The 23,407-nt window shown below is 42.8% G+C and overlaps 1 protein-coding gene across 1 annotated transcript in view; it reads right to left on the reverse strand.

Annotated features, from left to right (window-relative positions):
* GLDN (gliomedin) overlaps positions 1–23,407 on the reverse strand; it is a 74,671-nt gene that overhangs the window by 33,557 nt on the left and 17,707 nt on the right. The window contains exon 2 of the mRNA XM_081288809.1: positions 9,557–9,608. Coding sequence (XP_081144935.1) covers positions 9,557–9,608 — 52 coding nt within the window. The remainder of the gene's footprint in view (positions 1–9,556; positions 9,609–23,407) is intronic.

Raw genomic sequence — 23,407 nt, forward strand, 5'->3', positions numbered from 1 at the left:
CTCTCTCACCACTTCTATTCAATTTAGTTCTTGAAATACTAGGCAGAGCAATTAGACAGACAAAAGAAATTAAAGGCATAAAAATAGGAAAAGAAGAACTTAAATTATCACTATTTGCAGATGACATGATTCTATACCTAGAAGATCCAAAAGGGTCTACAAAGAAACTGCTAGAGTTAATAAATGAATTCCGCAAAGTGGCAGGATATAAAATCAACATGCATAAATCAAAGACATTCCTGTATATCAGCAACAAAACTTCTGAAATGGAAATGAGGAAAACCACTCCATTCACAATATCCTCAAAGAAAATAAGATACTTGGGAATCAACCTAACAAAAGAGGTGAAAAAGATTTATACAATGAAAACTACAGAACCCTAAAGAGAGAAATAGAAGAAGATCTTAGAAGATGGAAAAATGTACCCTGTTCATGGATAGGCAGAACTAACATCATCAAAATGGCGATATTATCCAAAGTTCTCTACAGGTTTAATGCGATGCCAATCAAAATCCCAACGGCATTTCTTGTAGAAATAGATAAAGCAATCATGAAATTCATATGGAAAAACAAAAGACCCAGAATAGCAAAAGCAATTCTAAGCAGGAAGTGTGAATCTGGAGGTATAGCGATACCAGATTTCAAACTGTACTACAGAGCAATAGTAACAAAAACAGCATGGTACTGGTACCAGAACAGGCGGGTGGACCAATGGTACAGAATAGAGGACACAACAACCAATCCACAAAATTACAACTTTCTTATATTTGATAAAGGGGCTAAAAGCATGCAATGGAGGAAGGATAGTATCTTCAACAAATGGTGCTGGGAAAACTGGAAATCCATATGCAACAAAATGAAACTGAATCCCTTTCTCTCGCCATGCACAAAAGTTAACTCAAAATGGATCAAAGAGCTTGATATCAAATCAGAGACTCTGCGCCTGATAGAAAAAAAGTTGGCTCCCATCTACATATTGTGGGGTCGGGCTCCAAATTCCTTAAAATAGCACGCCCATAGCCCAAGAGTTAATAACAAGAATAAACAAATGGGACTTACTTAAACTAAAAAGTTTTTTCTCAGCAAGAGAAACAATAAGAGAAGTAAATAGGGAGCCTACATCCTGGGAACAAATCTTTACTCCTCACACTTCAGATAGAGCCCTAATTTCCAGAATATACAAAGAACTCCAAAAATTAAACAATAAGATAACAAATAACCCAATCAACAAATGGGCCAAGGACCTGAACAGACACTTCTCAGAGGAGGACATACAATCAATCAATAAGTACATGAAAAAATGCTCACCATCTCTAGCAGTCAGAGAAATGCAAATCAAAACCACCCTGAGATACCATCTCATTCCAGTAAGATTGGCAGCCATTATGAAGTCAAACAACAACAAGTGCTGGCGAGGATGTGGGGAAAAGGGTACACTTGTACATTGCTGGTGGGACTGCAAATTGGTGAGGCCAATTTGGAAAGCAGTATGGAGATTCCTGGGAAAGCTGGGAATGGATCCACCATTTGACCCAGCTATCGCCCTACTCGGACTCTTCCCTGAGGATCTTAAAAGAGTGTACTATAGGGATACTGCCACATCAATGATCATAGCAGCACAATTCACAATAGCTAGACTGTGGAACCAACCTAGATGCCCTTCAATAGATGAATGGATAAAAAAAATATGGCATTTATACACAATGGAGTATTACGCAGCACTAAAAAATGACAAAATCATGGAATTTGCAGGGAAATGGATGGCATTAGAGCAGATTATGCTAAGCGAAGCTAGCCAATCCTTAAAAAACAAATGCCAAATGTCTTCTTTGATATAAAGAGAGCAACTAAGAACAGAACAGGGAAGAAGAGCATGAGGAAAAGATTAACATTAAACAGAGATGAATGGGGGGAGAGAAAGGGAGAGAGAAGGTAAATCATATGGAAATGGTAGGAGACCCTCAATGTTACACAAAATTACATATAAGAGGTTGTGAGGGGAAAGGGGGGGGAAACAAGGGAGAGAATTGAACACCAGCAGATGAGGTAGAGAGGGAAGATGGGAGGGGAAGGGAGGAGGGATAGTAGGGGATAGGAAAGGTAGCAGAATACAACAGTCACTAATATGCCATTATGTAAAAATGTGAATGTGTAACCGATGTGATTCTGCAATTTGTATTTGGGGTAAAAATGGGAGTTCATAACCCACTTGAGTCAAATGTATGAAAGATGATATGTCATGAGCTTTGTAATGTTTTGAACAACCAATAAAAAAAAAGAAAAAGAAAACATTAACTGAGGTTCTTTTAAAAAAAAATAAAATGTGGCCCATGCCAAGAGAAAAAAAAAGAAAAGTTTTAAGAGACCAAGAATAATTTCGGAAGCAGCCGACCTAATTGAGGTGAGTGACAGTGCAGGTGGGCTCTTGTGCAGCCCTGGCACAGGGGCTCAGCCATGAGCTCAGCCCACCCACTGCTGTCATTGGAGGGCTGGAAGCCTCTTTCCTGGGCAGCCAGCTGGCCTCTGGGGGTATCACCAGCAGATGCTGGCTTGCTAGATTTCTATTTGTTGCATGAAATAGCCTGAGAAAACTTGAGGGCTCAGATCAGGTAACAAACATTTTCCTTTAATGTGAAATTACCTAAGGATCTAAGGGACTTGGATGAATCATTTACATGTAACCAGGAAAAAAAAAAGATTTTGCTTCCACAGATAGGAGTGTCTTATTACCAGCGTGTCTACTTGAACAATCAGACAAGTCCGTGAGGCTGTAACAAGAGGAGGTGAATTGCTTTTGTTTCTTCAGACCACATATAATGAGTATCAATATCAGAGTGGAAAGGTCTTCCACAAATCCAAGCCTATGACCATTCAGAAAACAAGCATTTACTAAGCACTTACTACATGCACCAAACTCTACCAAGGAATCTCAGGCCCTGTGTCTTCTGTGCCTATAGCCCGTGTGAGGAAGGTGGACCCTTTGAAACCACAATGCAGCATGAGAGAGCTACAGAGAGGTAACCCCTTCCCCAAAGGGGTGCTGGGGCAGTCTAGCCATACAACGGTCTGAGAAGACTTCCCAAGACAGTGAGCCTTGAGCTATGACCCTGAAGAAATGGTGAGCCTAAGACAGCTGTAGGTTAAGAGCCAGGCATTCCACACACAGCATCAGAGTTAGCAGCACAGGTCCAGAGGTCAGAACCTGGGAGATTCAGGTGGGAGAAAGGAAGAGGATTGGCCAAGCTAGATGGGTAAGAGATGAGGCTAAGTCAGAACACAGGTGGCTGGGCAATAGAAGCACTTGACTGCCATGCCAGAAGGTGTAGACTGTAAGATGTGGACTCTCTCTGAGAGGAAATGGGGATCTACAGCAGGTTCTTCAGCAGGGGGTTGATGCTGGAGATCAGTGTGGGTTTGAGACCCTCTTTGTAGTTAGACATCAAAGAGAATCATTTGGACTAAGATGAGAGAGACATAGAGAGACACGGAGCGACACAAAGATAAGGGAGTAACTGCAGAGGAAATAAACAAATCTCTCTAATTAAAATCAGGGATAAGGTTGGGATAAATCTGGTGACCACAGAGTGGCAAAGCTAAAAATTCAAGAAGTATTTCAGTGGAATGAGCAAGATTGTGTAAGATTCCTCTCAGATAACTAGAGGATGACTGATGGATAGAGGCTGGGACATAGGGACTCTCAGATGGATAGGTGTTGGAGGGTATGCTTTTAATACAGACAGTTGCATTTCAGGTCAAAATGCTTTGCTGAAAATGGCTTCCAATTCTCTAGCCAGTGCAGCCTGTGGCTACTTGACTTAACCACCAGGTGGTGCACACACACACACACACACACACACACACACACACACTGGAAAAGGGGTGGTGTGGAAAGGGTGGTGTGGACAGTGAACACAGGTCAGAAGAAATTAATTAATCATCATTCCTGGCTACAGATGCAGGCACATTCCATTGCACAGATTGGTAGGACAATTTGACTGCAAGGAGCAAGATTGACTGTAGGTTTCAGGAGTTCCCAGAGAGCCCAGTGACTATGTCTATGGGGTGAGGATGTAATGAAAGCTCAGGTTGGAGCTGCATGTTTAGGACACATTAGCCCTGACCAAGGGCCTCTCGGTAGGGAAGCATTTGGATTAAGTTTCCCTGACATAGCTCCACTGACTTCCTAGCTCCAGTTCCTACTGTATGAATCTACGGAATCTCCTGCAATGCTAGTTTCAATGCAGGTCCCTTGGTCAGGTCTGGAGATTCTAATTAGAGGCCCAGGAACTTGCATTTTTACCAAACATCACAGATGATTAGGATGCAGATATTAACGGGCCCTCTGATGTGATGTAAAAATTTTCTGGAAAAATAATTAGTTACCATCAACAACTCCTTAAAGGAATCCTTGTGAATGAGGGGTCCCTGGCTAGGGAGACTCATTGTGGGGAAGTGAGAAATTTCCAGGTTGGCCTATGAGAGCCCCAAGTGCCATCCATTGGTCGTCTCTCTTCTTGGAGGGGTAACCTTATTGTTGAAGTGATGGGGCTGCAAGAGGGCAGCTGCCTGGATCCCTGAGTCACCAGGACTTCCTGGGAGAGTCACCCAAACATCACTGGACTTTATGGAGTGAGAAATAGTCTTTGTTGCATTAAGCCACTGAGGTTTTAGTTTGCTTCCCCCCCCACCCCCCGCGGTGGACACAACATCTTTATTTTATTTGTATGTGGTGCTGAGGATCGAACCCAGCGCCCCGCGCGTGCCAGGCAAGCGCACTACTGCTTGAGCCACATTCCCAGCCCCTGAGGTTTTAGTTTGTTACCCAATCATTGCCTAACTTATCCTGACAAATGTATTCCTATCACTTTATAATAATTTGACATCTCACATTTTTTTCCTCTCATAAGTTCTAATGCATTTTTCCTATTATCTAACAGAAAAATCTTAACTGAGATAAGAAATACAGGCACCTCAGTTAGTGGGAAGTAATAATAAGGACATATGAGTCTCATTATTATCAAGAGCAGGCCTGGCCAGTGGCTAACATGCAGGGCTGTGGAATGCTGCTGCCTGTCTCTTCCCACCATGGCAATTCCAAATCGAGGGGAAGAGAATCACCTCTGAGTATCTCTGGTCTCCCGCCAGCAGCCTCTATTCACTCTGGAATGATTTCCAACAAGGTGCTCCCTACCCAAGGCACCTGTTTAGCAGAGCATGACCATGGAAGAAGTAGCTACATATTTCTCCAAGTCTTGGGAAGATATAGGAAATAAAGAAGTCAAACAAAACCAAAGAGAAACATTCAAGTGAGGGCTGGGTCTGCACATTCAGAAAGAGCTAGTGAAAGATACAGGCCTGTAAACCTTACGGAACCAGGTTTGGAGGACTGTCGTCCTGATTCTCCCCTCCTCTTTCTCCCTAGCAAGGACTCCCTGGGACTCAGCCTTCTTGTAGGCCCTAGCTTCAGTCTCAGGGTCAGAGTGGGTGTGGTCTCTTTCCTGTGAGAGACAAACTTGGCTCTACTTAAGGGATGGCCAGAGAGGGCCCAAGCTCACACTGGGGGGGCTGAACTCACTAATACTAAAACAGCCTTCTGGTTTGGTCAGGAGATCTAGTTGGGTGAAACACCAATCTGAGACACCAGCTGAGTTTGGCCTGTCCATTCATTTACCAAGGCTACAGCTCTGAGGCCTTCATCCTTACCCCATTTTCCCTGGGACACCCTCTGCAGTTGCCCTGTCATTACCTATTGGGCCAGCCCTGGGGCACCTGGCTTGGAAAAGTATCTTTCTTTCTTTTGGTGGGGGTAGTAGTGGGGTTACTGGGGATTAAATTCAAGGACATTCTACCACTGGGCTACATCACCAGACCTTTTTATTTGTTTTTACATTTTGAAACACAGTGTTACTATGTTGCTGAGGCTGGCCTCACACTTGTAATCCTCTTGCCTCAGGCTCCCAGGTCATTGAGATTACAAATATGTGCTGCCACATCCGACAAGGTATCTTTCTTCACATGTCCCATTAAACTGGGACATGAAACTTCAGATCAATCTCGTTTACTGGATACATTTAAATTCTGGGCAAAGGCCATGGTGTCCTTAAAAAATTAGAGTATGAACAGCAGTATGAATCGGTTTTAAGAGGCACTTCTAATCAATTAGTAGTAGCTTCCTGGAATTCCAGAAAAGAATGTCACTAGGCCATGCTCAGTAGCAATCAAGATCCATCACTGATGTTTGCCTGATGTCTGCCCTGGCAAACTTTCCCCGACTGACATCTTCTTGGGCCTGCAGATCAAGGCTCTCTGCTGATTCCTCAAGTTGCCCAACTTAGGAAATAAGGGAGTAGTGACAAGTGCCATCACTGGATCAGGGTCACTTAGATGCAAGGAGAATGGGCACTGTGGATCTGAAGTGCCTCTGCCCCCAATGAGCAGTTTGGGCCACATGCTAGTTCAGACATGTTTTCAGAGAAAAGAATAACTGAAGATCCTGTCTTTTTCAAGCCATCTGTTCTTCCAGAAGATATGTTTCTGGGTTCCCAAGAAAACTTGGGTCTGGCAGTAAGATGCACCCAGAAAAGCATATGTCATATGTTGTTTGACAAATTTTGCACCAGGAAAACACATAACCACTGCAGTTAGGGAATTTCCCTCCCTATTCACCCTGAGATGTCACAGGCTATACAAACTACACAGTATCTCCAGAGCAACTATAGCTGAGGCAAAGAAATGGAACAGGAACAGGGTTTCATGGTCATAGCTAGACTAGCCCCCAGTTACATGCACCTGCATTGATTGATTGATTGATGTACTGGGGATTTAACCCAGAAGTGCTCTATCATGACATATATCTCTAGGCCTTATTATTTTATTTTGAGACAGGGTCTCACAAAGTTGCCCAGGCTGTTCTCGATCTTGCAATCCTCTTGCCTCAGCTTCCCAAGTTGCTAGCATTACAGGTATGTGCCACCATGTCCAGTTTTATTTACTTTTTATTTTTGTGTGCTGGTGGGGATTGAACCCAGGGCCTTACAAACACTAAGCTCGTGCTGTACCACTGAGCTCCATTCCTGGCTTCCACATTTGCTTCTTAAGAGATGAATCTAGTGTAAAAGCTAGATCTTGCTCTGGGGCCCAAGCCCAGGGTCTGCCCTGGAGAACCTTTCTGCCCAGCATCCTCTTGCACCTAGGGACCAAGGCTCTCTGCCCATTCTTCAAGTTGCCCATTTCAGTCCTGGGTCCTGTCATCTACCACCCCCTCAAATGCAGGCAGTAGGGTCTATCCCAAGTCATCTTCTCACTTTGCAATTTGTACTTTTCACATCAAACTTTTAAATTGAAGAGATTTCTGTGTAAAAAGGAGGCTCAATCCCAAGCTAACATGAAAGAAGGAGTGCTGGCTTTTGAAAAGCATTTTGAAGTGCTAAAGAATCGCCTGCTCAACCCATTTCCAGCAGGGATGCAGTTCCCTGCTCCCCATCACCCTCCCCTAAGTGGTCTCTGGAGCTCCATCCTGTGCTTTCACCACCAAGCCCGGCTCTCAGGTCGGCCACTGTACCAGTCGGAAGGGAAGGGGATTTTCCTGTGCCTCTCAACGAGGCTTTTGTGCCTGTCATTTCATCCATCTGAACATTTCTCTAGTACTCATTACTGTCACACCTGGGAGCTCTGAAAAGGCCCTTCCAGAGATGGAAGAAAGGTGCTTAAACCACTAGAGTCTCCGAACAAAGGACCAAGCTGTTCGGAAGATATTTAATTTTCTGTGAGGGACAAAATGTGACTTGAGTAATTCAATTAGAATTTCCCAAGAAGCCCCAAGATGATAGTTTTTTTTGCTCTGAGGCCAAAAGAAGCAAATGAGAGTGAGCTTGGACTTGGGGCTCCCAGAGGGAAGCTCTCTCCTTCATTCACTCCTTACATAAGCCACAGATTTCTCCCTTCAACAAAACTCGCACATTGTGTTGTTAATGTGTGTCAGGCAATGAGAGGAACTGGGGAGAATACTGCAGACAATGGCTTAAAGCCAGGCACAGATTGAGCAGGGTGTCTCAGCAGAGTGAAGTGCTGATGTGGCCTCCCCAGAGCCTGAGGTCATAAACTTCTGAGGCCCAAGGAAAGCTCCAGCTGGCTTCATAATTTTGCAGACATTGCTTTAATGTAAAAATGATTTCCTTAGAATGCTCCTGTTAGGTCGATGGTGGCGACTTGCTGACGACTTAGAACAAAGCAGCCCGCGCAGGAAAGGAACATCAATCAGGCACTGGTGGAAATGCCTGTCAATCAGTGAGTTCTCCTGACTAACGCCTGTCAATCAGCAGGATCCCCTGGCCAATCCAGGAGTTCAGCCAACTCCCCTGACCAACTCCAAAGGGACAAGAGACCCTAAAAACACCTTTTCCTGTCCCAACGCCTTCCCTTCCTGCTGTAAGCCCCATAAAAGTCCAGTCTGGTCAGTGTCCTCAGACCCTTCTCCTGTCCACTCTGTGGGTCTGATGGAGTTCGGCCCAGGAGTGATATCTCAATAAAGCCTCATTTGGCAGCCCTTTTTAAATCTGCCTCCTTTGGTTGCTGCCCGCCTCGCCTGATCTGAGAGCTCCCTTCACTTTAGAGGGGCAGGAGCTGCCATGTCTGAGGTCAGGCTGCTAGGCCCTTCTCTGGCCTGGCCAGAGCCTTACTGGACTTGGGTGACTGCTCTGCTGCCTGTGTTTCTCTCTGCTCTCACCTTCTGAAGGCAGGATTCTCCTTCAGAAGGTGAGATACAGATTTCTTTCACACTCAGATTTAGAAAATCGTCTCAAAACCTACCCTTCCATCAGCCATTCCTTGTCCCAAGTCTTGACGTGCCCCCAGCTTGTGCCTTTTCTCTGTTCTCTATGTCAGTGATGCATGTGGTGGAGGGGTGCAGTATGTGGCCAACCTCCAGGCCCACTGAGCACATGGTTCGAACCTCACAGAAAATTCTTCATAAAAAGTAAGTTCAAAGTCAGCCTCGGCAATTTAGCAAGGCCATAAGCAACTTAGCAAGACCCTGTCTCAAAATAAAAAGTTAAAAAGGGGATGTGGTTCAGTAGTTAAGTGCCCCTGGATTCAATCCCTGGTACCAGGGGAGAAAAAAGCATCTCTTGACTACTTAGAAATTGGCTTCCAGACCTTCCTGTTCATGCTATATGTATGATGCAAGGAGAGAATTACTCCTGATAAGAGAACTCTATTTCTCATGTACAAGAACTCTACCATTTTACAAGGTCTTTCCCCTTTTAAAACTAATGGGAATGGGGGAAATATCTATGGCCCTGGTTCAAGGTACCCCACGTTTCTAATTACCCAAGGCCTAATTATTTTCCATGGCTGTATTTCTATGGCAATACCAGAACTTATTATAATTTTTATAATTATATTATAATTGGCTTTTAGCTCAGTAAAAACACCTGGTACAAGTAAACCAACATGTATTTTTACAACATAAAATGCTCCTGTGTTCACTCTGCCACTGCCTTTTGGCTAGCACAGGTATTGGCTGAGTGAGCAGCTGGGTCAGTAGCGGCCAGCTTACCTGTGAGGCAGATGCCCTGGGTGCTGTTGCAGAGGTCCACCATCACTCGGATCTGCAGAGGAGAGAGGGCGATGAACAGCAGTCAGTAGGCATTGGGCCCTGAATTTGCCCTTTATTCAATCAAGCAGAAAGTAACGATAAAAATCCACCAAGTAACTTCAGGAGAATGTGCAGAATTTTGAGGAAAAGGGTTGACTTAAAACTGAAAAGAACCCTTTAGAAGATCTAACAACATTTGATGTGAGTGCTCATCTATTAACATCACAGATAGAATTTCCTAGATTTCTATCAACTTCTGAGAAGATAGAGGATGGCGAGGGAATCACCAAATCCAGTTTTCACCAGTGTAATTAGTTGACCATCCTGCCTCTGAAGGGTCCGTCTGTGGGCCTGAATAAAGAGAGTGGTGAGCTTAGTGGTTAGAAGCACGCACTTATCAAAGGGGAGAACGCAGCTGAGATATTCAACCTCTTGACACTTTTGTTTCCTTTTCTAAAAACTCAAATAACATAAGCACCTACCTTGAGGGTTGGGCTAGCTCAATCCCTGGCATGCAGAACCTGTGCTTTGGCGGCAGTGATTCTCATGCCATGTGGAGCCTGCCTACTCACCTTGGATAACTACCAGTCACGTTGGTATTAGCCTGATATCTGGTTCTCCCACATCCACTGTCTACCCCTACCGTTCTCTGCACTGTTCCCTAAAACCAAGTTTGATCATGTTAGATCCATAGACTGATCTGAAAGATCTCTAAGAAAATTAGTAAAATGCAAAGTACAAAATAGCATGTATAATATACTTTCATTTATGGAAAAACAGTGGTGCACACACAAATGTTTCTACATGCTTCTCTCTTGCTGATTTTCATTTTTGGCTTTCTAGAATATTTCTGGAGACCACTAAAAAGCCTCAAGTGAGTGGGAATAGAGGGTCAGGGGGAAGAGAGCTGTTTTGTCCTTTGTTTTATTCAAATGTTCACTGATTACTCTTTCAATTAAACTATTTTCAAAAGAACATGTTTTGATGTGAGGAGAAAAGTGATTTTGCCTTTTATCTACGTTGAATCCACTTGCTAGGAGTCCAGAGGAAAACTCACACTGTGTTTACTTTTTGCCATGTATGAATGTAAGTGAAAATAACCAAAATGGTTTTGGTACCATAGTGAAAGCAGACTTCCTGGTCCAGCGCTGCCTTTTATGCAGTAGTGGAGTCAGGTATCAGAGGGGCTCACTTTCTGGGTAGAAAATGGCCTCTGGTTACAAGAAGAATCTGGGTTTTTATAGATTACACTGAGAGGTGGCTTCATCGATAGAATGTTTCCACCATGCGACCAGCGCACTGGTTTCATTAAAGAGGTTCTTGGCATAAAAGTTAGCTAGTGAGATCAAATAAACACACAGACTCAGTTACCTTTTTCTATGACCAGGTCCGAGATGGCTCTCCCCCTGACTTCCACCTCGAACCACCCGGTAGGGCAGCAGGGATTACTCAGGGCTAGCAGGAGAGAGAGAGAGAGCACGCCAGGGAGTAGCCTTTTATTGGGGAACAAGAAATTCAGGGGAGAATTCCATCCAATGAAGGTTGAGGGGGGAAGCACTCCAAGGTCAGGGTCAGTGATTGGCCCCAGGGTCAGTGGTCAAGTCACACCCCCACACTGACAGGCTCTCGCACCAGGAGAGGGTCAAGAAAGCTCTGACACAGTTTAGCCAGAGCGCCTCAGACCCAATCCGGGAGTTGCCCAGTCACGTGTGAGAATGGCTCCCCACAGAATGTGTCAATTTGGGCATTCAGGAAACAGGTTGTGAGAATTTGAACCTTGTTTTTACTGGGCAAATATGGGGGGGTCCAGTGTTTATCTTTTTGTGCCAGGGGTCATTGTACTGGGAAAGGATCAATGTTTGGCTTCTTCCTCCAGGGTCTATTGTCCTTGGGAAAGAATTTACTGGGAAAGGATCAATATTTGTCCTCTTTCCAGGGACTGCCATTTTAGAATTGATGTTTGCCTCCTTCCCAGGGATTGTCTTGCCACCCGGAAAGAATTTACTGGGGAAGGATCAATGTTTTGCCTTCTTCCTCCTTATTCCTGGGTCACATTGTTTGAGGGATTGTAATTTTCCATATCCTTCAATATCAATAGGTATTTATTTAGACACTTGTTATGATATATACCAAACACATTACAAATCTATAAAATGTGTATGAACAATTTAAAGATGAACAACATAAGAAACGTGTACATTTGGCCCTCTGTGGGGTTTTGCATCTACAGATTCAACTAACCACAGATTTAAAAAAAAAATGTATCTGTACTGAGCATGTACAATCTATTTTCTCATCATGATTCTATTAACATATAGTATAACCTTTATGTAACACTTATACTGTATTATGTAAATATTTTAAATAATCTAGAGATGATTTAAATTATACAGGAGAAGGGCTGGGGATGCAGCTCAGTGATACAGCACTTGCCTCGCATGCACAAGGCCCTGGGTTCTATGCAATACTATGTCATTGTCTATAAAGGACTTGAATATCCTCAGACTTGGGTATCATTGAAGGGTTCTAAACCAATCCCTCATGGATATTGGAGGATGACACATACCATCCTAGTTGAAGAACTGGAAATTTCCAGTGGCTTGGAAGCATCCCAGGTGCCCCTCCCCACCCAACAACTCTTCCAGTTGAAGTATATAAGGCAGATCCATTCTCCCCCAGGTAAGAAGAGAGGTTTAGAGAGGTGCCATCATGTACTCAAGGGCACACAGTTTGCCTTTAGAGGGAGCAGGCTGAACTCCACATTTCCTGATTCCAGGTCCACTGTACTCTATTATGGCTTTGATGATCACTTAAGTAACCAGACAGAAAAAAAAATTGATGTGCTGTTTTTAGTCATTTTCATAAATGAATGTAATCAGCTGCACTGTGGACAAAATTTATTGTCTTTAAAAATGTATAATTAGCCATTGAAGGGACCAGAAAAGACTTACAATGCTTCATTTGTTGCCTGGGGGATCACAGCAGAAGGAGTAGTTTCAAACAAGAGAAGCATCAATAGGGAAAATGAGCCTTTCTCTTTGATACTGATCACTGGTCTAGGAAGGCACAGTGGAAAAACTAAGAAGGAGTTTTCATTTCCTGACCTTTTGGCTTCATTTTTATGCTAAAGTTAATTTAGATACTTATCAGTAAATTACCTTAGTCTTCACTTAGAAATATTCTTTTAACAAAGGTAAGCTCTGTAAGATTGTGTTAAAGTGAAACACATGACAGAAACCTGTGGCCATAAAGCCAGAACTGCTCCCCATTTTATCACAATGATGAAGTATTTGGGTGAAAATAAGGCAATTCAAAACTAAAATAATAAAATCTACACGGTCACATTAAAGAGTCCCATTTGTAGGCTTCCTAGATCTTGATTTAGGTTTTGAGAATGTTGAAGCTGGAGGAGGCCATTGTCCTAGGGGTGTTTCACGGGATTTAACCGTGGCATGGCCCTGTCTCCGGTCAGAGGCCACCTCCCACCACTCTTCCCTAACGCTGTGCACTGGGGCTCTGGTTGGCTCCCACCTAGCCTTCAAGATAGGCCTTCCCCAACCCAACTGAGAGGAGCCCAGGCAGCCACCCCCCCTTACTCTCCTGACTTGTCTCAGTAGCATTTATTATCCAATATTATCTTTCTTATGTATTTATTTATTACCTGCCCCCAATCTCCAAATTTTGGACACAGGAAAACTTGCTCTTTGTTTTGTCTGCATCCCCTGTGTCTGGAACAGTCCTGGTGTCCGGCCTAGAGCTCCAATGGGGAGAATAGCATCCAGTGGGAAAGTGAGGGAGAGTCTGCCTTGAGGGGAGCCGACAAGAAATTGCTGGTCTGGGATTATGATACGGGAATCTGATGGTGTTGGGAAGAGGGTTGGACCGGGCACAGGAAAAGGTCCATGACAGTGGTGGGAAGTCCCTCCTAACTCAGCTGGTCTAGCGTGGAGGACATGTTTTGTGGGAACAATGACCTTCGCCCTGGGTGTAAAGTAAAGAAGGGTACCCAGAGAGCGCAGGCTTAGTGCATCGGTGGCCACAGCATCACTGAGGACGGAGACTCGTCTCCCCAGAGGACCTGTCAGTTTCATCTCCTTGGCAAGATCAACACAACAATGGGCAGAGTCACACTGCATCGTATGGGAACTTGTCCTCCTCATTGAAAATGTTGGGGCTCAGAAGACAACAGAAACCCCAAGATATAGGCAGAAGCACCCTCAGAAGCAAAGTTTCTGATCTTCTCTTGTCCTCTGTCTCTTGCTCCTTCCTTTCCCCACAAGGCAAGTTATAGAAACTAGAAGTCCTTTTCCCCAAAGAAAACTATAAAGCCTAAAAATATTGCTCTAATTTCCCTTACTCCCAACCACCCTGCCTTTCTGTCTTGGAGCTGGCCATAAAGAAATTCTCTGCCATGTCTTGTTGGGCAGTAGTAGATCATAGACCCTCATTTCAGAAGGGGTCCTGCTCCATGCCCAGGAGGAAGGAATGCTGCATAAAGAGGCCAAGGAGATTGAACAGAGGCCTGGCTGGGTTCTCCCTCAGCATTAGCTCTGTTAGCATTAGCTCAATACTCTCATCCAATCATGGCTGTCCATGCTTGGTGGCACCTAAGCATAAAAACAGATAGTCACCTGAAGGCCCCATAAAATACAATCAAGTCAATTGATTATGCTTCTCTCCTGAAAACCTGTATTCTGGTATAGGGTTGTTGGTCCCAGCCCTTTAAAATGGGCAGCAATGGGATCATTCCCCTTTCCACCCCTACAACATGTGGCAGTGATAGAGAAGACAGCCCAAAATGGGCCCTGCTGGTGACCTGACATGGCCTCCCAGCTTTCTCTCGGGAAAGAGAACTGGTCTCACTGGATTAGTAGGATTCATGGGGAACTGGGCAAGGAAGGGGCCCCAGGAGGAAAATAATGGACATGATAGCCTGGCATCAGATGACTTGAGCTAGCTTTTATTCAAATTAAATATAGAGGGGACATAGTTTGGCAGCATCTCTTAAGAAGCAAATGCTACAAGTTAGGAATCCCACTTGTAGGATGCAAGGATAGCTGGACAAAAATGCTCATTGCCACACTGTGTAGCAAAAACATGCAAACAGCCTGAATGTTTATCAAGGGACTTGTAAACAAATTTAAAAGGATGAGGTAGAGCTATATGGACTATATGGAAAGACAGCTTTTAAGTGAAAAGAGCAAAGTGCAGCCAAGCCACATAATAGAACTTTTCAGTTGAAAAAACAAACAACAACAAAAAACTAAATATGTTAGTATAAGAACAGAGAAACACTGGTGGGTCATGAACCAAACCATTAACTGAGATTGTTTTTTTCCCCAAAGATTGAGGCTGACTTTTTGTCTTAGTGGTGCTTATTATTACCTAATATTTTCTTGCTTATGTATGCATGTATTTACGTACTGAAAGGGGATTTTCCCCCCATTCTTTGTTTACAGTTTTAAAGATATATTGGAATGATGAATGATGTTTACTTTGCTGTCCTTTTAGTGAGAGAGCAAGAGGACAATGTGAATGAAATAATGAGACTAACAACCTGGCTTTCTGACCCCCAAACAGCAAACCTTGACAATCACCCCAGCACTTGATAGAACATGGACAGATTTCTATTGTTTTAGACAAATAAAGAGAATGAACTAGAACAGTTGTCTAGTCTAGTGATTTTCAAGTGGTTCCTAAGCCAGAAGACTTTTCTTGTTTCCAAATAAATTGCCAAATCCCAAAGTTAAAAAAAAAAAAAAGATTAAAAACAGAGCTGTCATGGGCCATGTGGGGTGGGGCTGACCTTAGTTATTGTCTGTAAAATAAGAGGGTTAGACTAGACAGATGATTCTCAATCTCTGCTCCCATTAGAATGGTGGGGGACAGGGGGAGGTGGGGACACATTCAAAGGCTCCAGAGTGAGGGGAGGAGGGATGAAAAAGTCAACTGAGGAAACTAGTAGAGTGGCTGGCCGCACTCACCCAGCCGTCTTCCAGAGCTGACTTCACCCCGACCCCGTCCCCGACCCCCAACACCTCATCTACTTCCTCACCCTGCTTAACCTTTGGGAAAGGAATTGTCTGAATTCAACTTGAAATGCAGATTTTTGCTTTCATTTAGTTTGCATATGAGCAGGATATTAGATTTTTACTAATACAGGTATAATTGAAAGTGTGTCGATTTCTGTGCAAAACTGAAAGGTTTAATCAAAAGTGTATCTTTCTCATCAGAATGAATAGACCTAAATGAGTGAGCTACATCAGTTCATCCCAACTCAAAATGCACAGAGGTTAACTGGCTACTCTCTTGAACTTCTTTTCTCTGGCTATTTACTCTCGGGATTGGTTCAGAAAAAAGAACAGAGCAAACCTGCTGGTCCTTCCTCTGGTTCGGGTGTAGCTAAAACAATGAGCCTTGTCTGGGTTTCTCTGAAGTTCAGCAAGCACAGATTTCCAACTGCTAATTGGAAGGCTTTTTAAATGCTAAGTCACCTTCCAGATCTGACCTATTGTGCAACTTAAATTCTTTCTCTCTTAGACAATTGAATACTCTTTTTTGACTCTCCTTAATTATGCAAATTGATGTTATTATATGCATGCAAATGTTCTTGTTAGAAAAAGCTTGAGGGACCTGATAATCAGCCTGCCATTGACCAAGATTCCTTAGACTGGAGACATAGGACTATGAATGGGGTGGCCCAGCTGCTTGTCATTAGAAGGTTAGACCCCAGATGTTGGAGGAGTTCCTCATGGGGTCTGATGCTGCTGTCAGACACCACGGCCTCATCCATGGGAAAGGTAGAAATTAGCACTGTGGCCAAGGTCTGGTGAGGGTGAGCTGCAAACCCAAGAGTAATGTGGACTTCACCTCTGTTTAAAAAATGAAAGAAAAGGGGAAAAAATGAAAGAAAGGAAGAAAGAATCATAATTCTAATTCCTAAGGCCAACCATATAGCCACCTAACCAAAACTTAAGCCTTTCTGATTTCCACCTCTCTAAACACTAGCTTTGGCCCAAAAGAAAACATGAAGAAAGATTTGTTTGTTTGTTGTTTTGTTTTTTGGTGCTTGTTACCAAGATTCAATGAAATTAAAGCAATCAACTATTGACAAGTCAGCTTATATAGCTGTTTGCCTTAAAAAAAGAACATATGGCAGCTAATTATGAAAAAGATCAAAATACTTCCTCCATTATCAACTGTACTCTAAACTGCTTTAACACTGAGCTTTTGAGTCTTTTCTTTTCTTTTTTTTTTCTTTTTTTTTTTTTTTTTTTTTTTTTTTGGTGTGAGATCTCCCAGTTTGGGAACTGTTTTATTATATGCTATTATGGTTTGGATATGAGGTATCCCCCAGAGCTCATGGGGGATAAATATGCAAGGATATTTAGAAGTGAAATGATCAGATTACTGACAGCTGTAATCTAATCAGTGAATAAACCCATTTTACAGTTTTATAGGTGGTGTATGATTGGGTATACCTTTGGGGATTATATTTTATCCTTGGTTCCTCGAGTACTTTCTCCATCCCTCCTTCCCAGCTGCCATTGGCTGAGCAGCTTTCTATTAGGTTGATGGTGGCAACTTAGTGGCGACTTAGAACAAAGCAGCCCGCTGCTGGAAAAGAACATCAATCAGATGCTGGTGGAAATGCCTGTCAATCAGTGAGATCTCCTGACTAACGCCTGTCAATCAGCAGGACCCCCTGGCCAATCCTGGAGTTCAGCCAACTCCCCTGACCAACTCCAAGGGGGCAAGGGACCCTAGAAACACCTTTTCCTGTCCCAAGCCCTTCCCTTCCTGCTGTAAGCCCATAAAAGTCCAGTCCGGTCAAGCTTCCAAGTGGTTTCTCCTCAGACCCTTCCCCTGACCCCTCTGTGGGTCTGATGGAGTTCCGCCCGGGAGTGATATCTCAATAAAGCCTGTTCAGTGGCCCTTTTAAATCTGCCTCCTTTAGTCGCTGCCTGCCTCGCCTGATCTGACACTTTCCTCCATCACATCCTTCCACCATGATGTTTTGCCTTACTTCGGGTCCAGAGCAATGGAGTTGGCCAACCAGGGACTGAACTCTAAAATCATGAGCCAAAATAAACTTTTCCTCCTTTAAGTTGTTCTTGTCAGGCATTTTGGTCACAGTGATAGAAAGCTAACTCTGTAGGGTAAGCTCTAACTTGATTTGGTTTTATCTTTGACACTGTGGATGGAGATGCTCTGAGCATAAGAGTCACACTCTGGGGCCTGTCCTCATAGGCCCCAGATGGTGTTGAGCTGCAGCTCCACAGGAATATCAGCTGAAGGTTTAGCAGGCATTATCAGCTCCTGTGAACAGTCCTGGCCATCTTCTGCCAGACAACATCAGTGGCCTGCTCCCGTCAGATCATGCAGATTGGGATCCTCAGAACACAGAGGAGTCCTGCCCAGGCTTTTCCCAACAGTCCACCTACTGCTCCTTCTGAACCTGCAGCACCACAGCACGGACAGTAGTTAGCTCACTTTGCCACTGTTACTCCAGCGTTTCTCACAGGCTCCCACTGATGGGGCTATTTCATCCTGTTTGCCCTATGCATACATTTTAAGCCCTTTCCCAGCACTAGAATGGCATTGAGTCCATACTAGGTGTTTAATAAACACTTCAGTATCCATTATTTGCTCGACTGGGAGGGAAATGTTTTCCTAAATCAATGATATTGGTTTCTGACTGGTAGTAATGTTGTTTGTATTGTTGGCTCAGGAAACTATGCCCCAAAGTATGTGCTTTGGTATGCTAAGTGCTTTTGAATTAAAATAATTTGGAAGTCCTTAAAAGCTGCCTCAGAACCAAGGATTTTCTAAGCTTCTCCTACATACCCTGCACTTGGGAAGGGAAGGGTTCTTTCTAGAAAATACTTCCAAAATAAATGCAACAGTCTTAAACTCTATCCTTAAGAATCTCATTGAATAACTAGGAAAGATTAACCACCAGAGAAGAGATTAATAATAACCAACATATAGAGTCAGACTTTTAAAAATCTGTCCTTTTGAGGGCATCTCTGAGATTACCTTGTGAGACTTTATCTGCATAATAAGACCACCTTGTTCACCAGGCAGTTTCCTTCCCTCACCCTTCTAACCTGCTGCCCCCTCCTCCCAGGAGCCTGAACCCCCTATTTCCTTCTGTACTCACAGTGCTATTTAAATTCAACCATCTGAATCTTTGAGTTTCATTGATATTTTGTATGGCTCCCATACTTATGCATGTTAATAAGATTTGTATATTTTTCTTCTATTCATCTATTTTCAGTTTATTTCAGCATATTTATTTTGAACCTACGAGGGAAAGTTTGAGTTTCTCAACGACAGGAACTGAAAATTCACTATTTGTTTATTTGTTTCTCTTTGTGCCTCTTTAGGATAATTTCAGTTTTGCAGACACTCCAAAATTCTCTAGAAATCAGGACCTTGAAGATGCTAGAGTTATCTTATTAGAATCCCAAGACATGTTATCTCCCTCCTGCCCATATCATTATCATAGTAAAATCAGAAACCACTATGTATCCTGGTCTATATGGTAATAATACACAAAATTTTCATACTATCTTGAATCAAGGTGCCCCACATGAGGTTCTGCATCCAGGTCATGTTAGGACTGGGTCAGCCATGCAGAGACTGGGGTTTTTATATGGAAAGGAGTCTAAGACATTACGGGAAAATACACAGCCACAGCAAAACATGTGTTGTGGTTTGGATGTGAGGTATCCCCCAAAAGCTCAGGTGTGAGATAATGCAAGAAGGTTTGGAGGAGAAATGATTGGGTTATAGCCTTAACTAATCAGTGAATTAATCCCTGATGAGATTAACTGAGAGGTATCTGAGGAGGCAGGTGGGGTGTGACTGGAGGAAGTGGTTAGTTGGGGGTGTGGCTTTGGGGTATATATTTGTATCTGGCCAGAGGAGTCTCTCTGCTTTCTGAGCATCATATGAGCTGCTTCCCTCCACCACACTGTTCTGCCACACTTCAAGCCTTGAGGAATGGAGTCGGCTGTCTGTGAACTGGGACCGCTGAAACTGTGAACCCTCAAATAAAACTTTTCTTCCTCTACAACAGTTCTGGTCAGATCTTTTAGTCACAAAAGTGAAAAAGCTGACGAAAACAACAGGGTACTCAGCAGAGCTTCCTGCTTTGCTAAGCGCACTAGGGTCTGGTGGGGGCCAGGCTGCCTCCCAAGTGATAGGGCCTTTCTCTTAGGCATGTGTCTTGCTGAGGAGGTCTGGAGAGCTGAACTGAATCACTGGAGACTGAGTGCGGCCCTCCAGCAGCCCTCCTTTGCAGTCTAGCTCAGTGGTTGCTCAGATTCTCTAATGAAATGTTGAACAAATAATTAACAGGTGTCAGTCTGAAGTCCACTGACAAGCACTGGCCAGCTGTCGTGCATACAGAGGCTGTGAGAGTCACATAAGCCAAAGCTTGGCTGGGTTTGGTAAGGACTTGTGGACAACCCAATTGAAGAGGCAGTGCCAGCAAACACATGCATGCCAAAATCTCTGAGGAAAAAAAGAAAACAAAAAAACAAACTTTTGGGGCTGGGGTTGTGGCTTAGCAGTAGAGCGCTCACCATCCTCAGCACCACATAAAATCAATAAATAAAGGTATTATGTCCAACTACAACTATAAATAAATAAATAAATAAATAAATAAATAAATAAATAAATAAAACAAAAAACAAAGTTCAGCCAGGATCAGGGCCTTTGGAAACACCCTGTATGACATTGGTTAACACTGGGAACATGCAAAAGCACATGGCTCAAGTCCCTGAAGAAGCACTCCTCCCCCAGATGTGCTTCAAGGCCTTCTTAAGGGTCTGACCTCAGGTCAAAGGGAAGACTGGGTAAGCTTGGCAGGGGCAGCAATGGTCTGGTTGTTTTTTCTTATTAACTGCAGCGGGACCCTGGAGATGTTTCCCAGCCCCTATGACAAAATAAGAAACAAAGTAATAAAAATGGCAATTCTTATCTTAGATGGCAGTTGTGAGGACTCAATGAAAAAGTCCTCACGAAAATAACTGCTTGTTTGTATTGGTATTATAGAAACATATCTAGTCATGAATTGTATGCAAATCAGCTGATTTGCTTTCTGAAAAATTATCATTTCGTCAATTAATACAATTGCAATGAAGCCTTCTCATTAAGGTCTAATTGCAAGCTTGATCTATCAATTGAATTAAAAATGTAATATGAGAAGGATTTTTTAAAAATAGCCAAGCATGATTCAATAAGTGTCATAACTCACCACCAAATAAATATAAGCCAAAACTGGTTCCTAAACCTTTATCTTCTCATGCCTGAAGCCCAACAGGCTCCATCAAGTCCCCACTTCCCAGCCAGGTCCTGTCTTCAGTTCAAGTGACTGCCACTCAGTGATGACAAGTATTTTTGGTTTTCCTCTTGTTGCCTGGTCAGATGGGAGTTGCCAGCAGCAAGGATTCCTCCTTGTACTAATTGACTGACCAGCTCCAGAACCAGAAATGCTGGATCATTCTCAAAAGAGGCCTCGGGGCTGGGGGAACAGCTCAGAAGCAGAACACTTGCCGAGCATATGCAAGGCACTGAGTTTGATCCCAATCACTGGGGGGGGGGGGGGGGGGGAAGCTTCAGGCAATATTCTTCCAGTATCCCTGCTTAATCTTTTCTCATTCAGGTCAGAAACACAGTGTTATATCTGATTAAATATAGTATCTGATCCTGAAACAGTTCTTCTCTGGAATTAAAAAAAAAAAAAAGCAGCTATAAATCAAGTTACTAATCTTAAACATGTGCCCATACTTTGTTTTCAAGAAGTCATTTTGGCCAGGTGTGGTGGTGCACACCTGTAATCCCAGTGGCTCAGGAGTGTGAGGCAGGAGGATCACAAGTTTGAGGTCAGCCTCAGAAACTTAGCAAGGCCATAAACAACTTCGCAAGCCACTGTCTCAAAATAAAAAAAAAAAAAATTAAAAATCTTGGGGATGTGGCTCAGTGGTTAAGCACCCTTGGTACCAAACCAAACCAAACAAAAATGAAATCATTTTGTAGTGGGTTGCTTATTTGGTAGTTCTGCAATTTTTGAACTATTTTGGCCAATATTTTCTTAAAGGAGACAAGATCTTTTTTACCTCTGTATATTTTAGATATATGTAAATGTAATAGAATAACTTTTGAATTAAAGTATATATGAGAAAATATAGATGAAGATTTGTCTGATCTTGAGATCTAGAGGAAGGAAGAAACATTCTAAACATAAAAACAAAAGCAAAACCCATCAATGAACAACTTTATTGATCTGACTAGGTGAAAATGAAAAAATTTCAACTACCATCTCACTAAAAGACCTATAAACAAAATTAAAAGGAAGAAAATGTCCTAGACCAAAAGGTATAAAGAACATGGGTTTTGGAATCAGACACAGTCTGTCTGAATTCCACTTCCTTTACTAAGTAGTTCATATAACGGCTTAGAGTGCCTAACATCTCTAAGCTTCTGTCTGCAAAATGGGAAATAACAACAGCAGCAACAACTTCCTCACAGAATTGTCTGTAGGAAAAGATAATGACCTTCTTGAAATACATACCTAAAGCTCTTAGCATAGCACCTAGCACATTGTATAATTGTTATTAGGGGGTAAATATTACAAAATATATAGGACAAGAAAAGTGAATGATGTTCCTTTGTAAAGAACACTTGTAAATTAGTTTTAAAAAAACAAAAACAAAAAAAGATTAAAACCCCAATTAAAATAAGCAAAGAACATGAACGAACAGTCATACAATAAAAAAAGTTCAAAATCACTAATCAACATATCAAAAAATATTCACTGTCACTACGATCAAACACTGGCAGCCCCTTTCAAGGGGTGAGGGATCCAGTCCCTCAGGAGTCGGGCCTTTCTCATTTCAATTTCAGGCTACCAAGACTCCAATCCCTTCTCCCACCCAATCTGGCTTAGTTTGAGGCCCCTGATTCTCCAATATTATGATGTCATTCATTGACTTACTAGATTCAAATTATACTTTTCTTCGACTGTTTTTGAATATCCTTTGATATTTTTGACTGTTCAGTCAACAGTAGGACCTTTTGGGCACAAGGCTACAACGTGTAGTGTCTGGGATGGTCAGCCAAACTGTCTTGGAATTGAAAGTTGCTTCACAAAGCTTTAGCATCCCCAAAAGGTAAAACTCACAATGTCTGGTGTTCAAAAAAAAAAAATTACTGTGCCTAAAAAGAAACAGAAAGACAACCAAAAATGGGAAGGGAGAGTGGAGAATCAGCCAACTGAAACCAACCCAGAAATGATACAGAAAAGGAATTAGAAGAGAAAGACAATAAAATAGTTGCTTTAACTGCATCCCACACATTTGAAAAGCTAGAGAAAAGATGGAATACGTTAGATAAAAACTAAAAGTATAAGAAACACCCAACTCATACTTCTAGTAATGAAAACTGCAAATTCTGAGATGAAAAGTACTCTGGTTGACATTAAGGGTAAATTAGATATTGCAGAAGAAAAATTATTGAACCGATAGATATAGCAACAGAAACTATCCAAAATGAAACCCACGGAGAAGCTTTTAAAGATGAGGGCTGGGATGTGTGGCCCAGAGGTAGAGTGCTGGCCTAGCATACAGAAGGTTCCCCAGCACCACAAACAAACAAAATGAAGCATCACTGAGCTGTAGGGCAACTTCAGGTGGCTCAATATATGTGTAATCAGAGTCCTGGGCAGGCAGGAAGGGCAGGAAAAACATTTTCAGTGACCACAGCAGAAACATTTCCAAAATTTAATATAAACTACAAATCCCT

The sequence above is a fragment of the Spermophilus citellus genome (genome assembly GCF_964194105.1).
Source record: "Spermophilus citellus genome assembly, chromosome: 4".
In the NCBI taxonomy this organism is placed as follows: Eukaryota; Metazoa; Chordata; class Mammalia; order Rodentia; family Sciuridae; genus Spermophilus; species Spermophilus citellus.